This window comes from Penaeus japonicus, unplaced genomic scaffold (assembly GCF_977035675.1).
Source record: "Penaeus japonicus unplaced genomic scaffold, GWHDUDI00000001_assembly GWHDUDI00000028, whole genome shotgun sequence".
Classification (NCBI taxonomy): domain Eukaryota; kingdom Metazoa; phylum Arthropoda; class Malacostraca; order Decapoda; family Penaeidae; genus Penaeus; species Penaeus japonicus.
In genome coordinates this window covers 29,939,645-29,942,144 of record NW_028234430.1, presented here as the reverse complement: position 1 = coordinate 29,942,144, position 2,500 = coordinate 29,939,645, and the positions used below count along the sequence as shown (strand labels likewise).

At 32.5% G+C, this 2,500-nt stretch overlaps 1 protein-coding gene across 2 annotated transcripts in view; it reads right to left on the bottom strand.

Annotated features, from left to right (window-relative positions):
- The window catches only part of LOC122256324 (uncharacterized), a 13,585-nt gene that overhangs the window by 10,990 nt on the left and 95 nt on the right, over positions 1 to 2,500 (bottom strand). For both annotated transcript variants that reach the window (XM_043020923.2, XM_043020924.2), the window contains exons 1-3: positions 2,479 to 2,500; positions 1,357 to 1,445; positions 935 to 1,046 (exon numbers count right to left, since the gene is read on the bottom strand). The exon at positions 2,479 to 2,500 is cut by the window's right edge and continues 95 nt beyond it. In XM_043020923.2, the coding sequence (XP_042876857.2) occupies positions 935 to 1,046; positions 1,357 to 1,436 (192 nt within the window). In that variant the 5' untranslated portion in view covers positions 1,437 to 1,445; positions 2,479 to 2,500. The remainder of the gene's footprint in view (positions 1 to 934; positions 1,047 to 1,356; positions 1,446 to 2,478) is intronic.

Sequence of the window (2,500 nt, the reverse complement as noted above, 5' to 3'; positions counted from 1 at the left end):
GGGGGGGGGGGGAGAAAGAGAAAGAGAGAGAGAACGGGGAGATAGGAGAGGAAATTGGGAGAAAGAAAGAGATGGATGAACAGAGAGAGAGAGAGAGGAGGGGGGGGGAGAGAGAGAGAGAGAGAGAGAGAGAGAGAGAGAGAGAGAGAGAGAGAGAGAGAGAGAGAGAGAGAGAGAGAGAGAGAGAGAGAGAGAGAGAATTCAAAGTGCTTATAATATTAGACACAAATCTTAAAATTATCCTAACCTAAATTTAAACCTCCTATCACTACTTGCAAACCTTCTATCTAGTTAAACTTTCAAAAATTGAACAATAGATTTTGGAAAATATAGAAATGCATGAAAAATATATATTAATGTCTACTTTACCTGAAACTTATGTTTAGTACCTTGCCATGACGGTTTTATTAATTACTTTAATATGAAGTTATATGCCTGAGGTTCCTTCTAATTCCCGTTATATTCCTATTTTGCGTAAAAACCCAGTTAAATATTTGCTTCATTTAAAACCCCAATGAAGAAATTAAAACTCTAGTTAATAATTTTCTTCAAGTACCTTCTCCTAAAATCCTCGTCAAGTCAGTTACTTACTTTACCTAAAATTCCTAAGGAAATATATGATTCACCTAAAATCCCTTAAGAATTTACATTTTTTAAAACCCTATTCAAGTATATGTTTCACCTAAAACCCTTAAGTACCTGCTTCTTCTAAAACTACCCTACACAAATACTTCCTTCATCTAAAAATACTACTACTAATAATAATAATAATGAATAATCAAGTTTAGTATATGCTTCACCTATAACCCTACAAGAACTCGCCTCTCCTTAAACCCCCAACTCATATATAATCACCTAAAACCCTGAAGTACCTCCTAAAACCCCCTAAAAAAACCCTAAAACCTAAACCCAAAAGACCAGCACTGTTAATTACCTGGTTCGGCGCGGGAACAGCCTTGACCACTTGTTGTGACGAAGAAGTCTCGGCTCCAAGTAGGTCTTTTCCGTATTGAGACGCATAGTGGGGGAAAGTTGGGCTGCCTCCACTGAATAGAATATGAATTTTATGTGTGAATTGGTTAGAAAAAGTGTTCAAGATGAGGAATGGGTATTGGTCAAATTAAAGAAGTTTTAGTAAAGTGGATGAGATTGAGGTCCTGTTCATTACGATACGAAAACCGAAAGGGGACCGATGGAAGGATCTAACACTGAGACGCAATCAAACAAATAAACTGATTTTTAGACAAGGATAGAAAAAATAGCATAGTAATCACAGATATATCTAACAATAATAAAAAAAAAGATAAAAAGGCGTGTTTAGAGAGCAAATGTCACATTACGAGATTGCAAACTAACCTGAAGGAAGGTGGCACCTGGATGGACTGTGAGGCAACCAGTTGGAACGCAGACACACTCAACAGTATTGCAAGAGTCATGTTTACGATCTGGAAAGGAATAGATGATAGATTATGTGAATTAAAACGGACATAAGATACCTAAATAAATAACACATTGGGAAGGTCTTTTTTTATGTTTTGATTTTTATACTTAATTCTCTAAAAGAAATCATAATTCTTTTTTGTTTGCTTGTTTGTTTGTTCGTAGAAAGATAATTGCTGTGTTTATCAGCTTTTCTAATCTTCGATTTTATTGGTTCTTTTACATTAGTTTGTCTTTTCTTTTTAAATTAACCCTTACACATGCTTTAAAATGCTTTAACAGAATAAATCAAATTACCCTTGGATTGTGTTTTTATTGATTTTATTTCTTTGTTTTCCTCTTTTTATTATTTTCTTTCGAATTTACACATCTCATTACTCAAACTCATTTTATAATTTGATTATTTACCAATATCATCCATATTTATTTATTTTATTCCTTTCTCTTTTACCTTTTTATCTCTTTTAGCTTTATCCTTATCTAACAAAAATCCATACATCCATTCTTAAAAAATCAAAACATGTGAACAATGAAGCTAAAATAAGTAAAAAAGAAAGAAAACAAAATAAAAGAGACACGTGGGGTAATATTGTTTGAACGAGTGAATTGGCGGGAAAATTATGACACGTAAGGGTACCCGCCTATTAATCAGGAATTTGCACTAAAGCATTGCGTGTTCAATCGTTAGGTGATATCTATATAATTTAGGTGATATATTCAAATTATTTGAGTTTACTTTCACTTTCGTGTGGAGTATGTACGCTAGGGTGGTTTCTTTCTGGAATTGTAATTTAATTTGTCATGAATGTTATTAAGAGATGGAAATGGTATATACATAAACACATAAACACACACACACGTACACACACACACACACACACACACACACACACATATATATATATATATATATATATATATATATATATATATATATATATGTATCTATCTATATATATATAGATAGATAGATAGATAGATAGATATATCATACATGTATATACATTTATGTGTAATGTTTAGTTTACTAAAACTTACCTTTAAGATAACGGAAAATCTC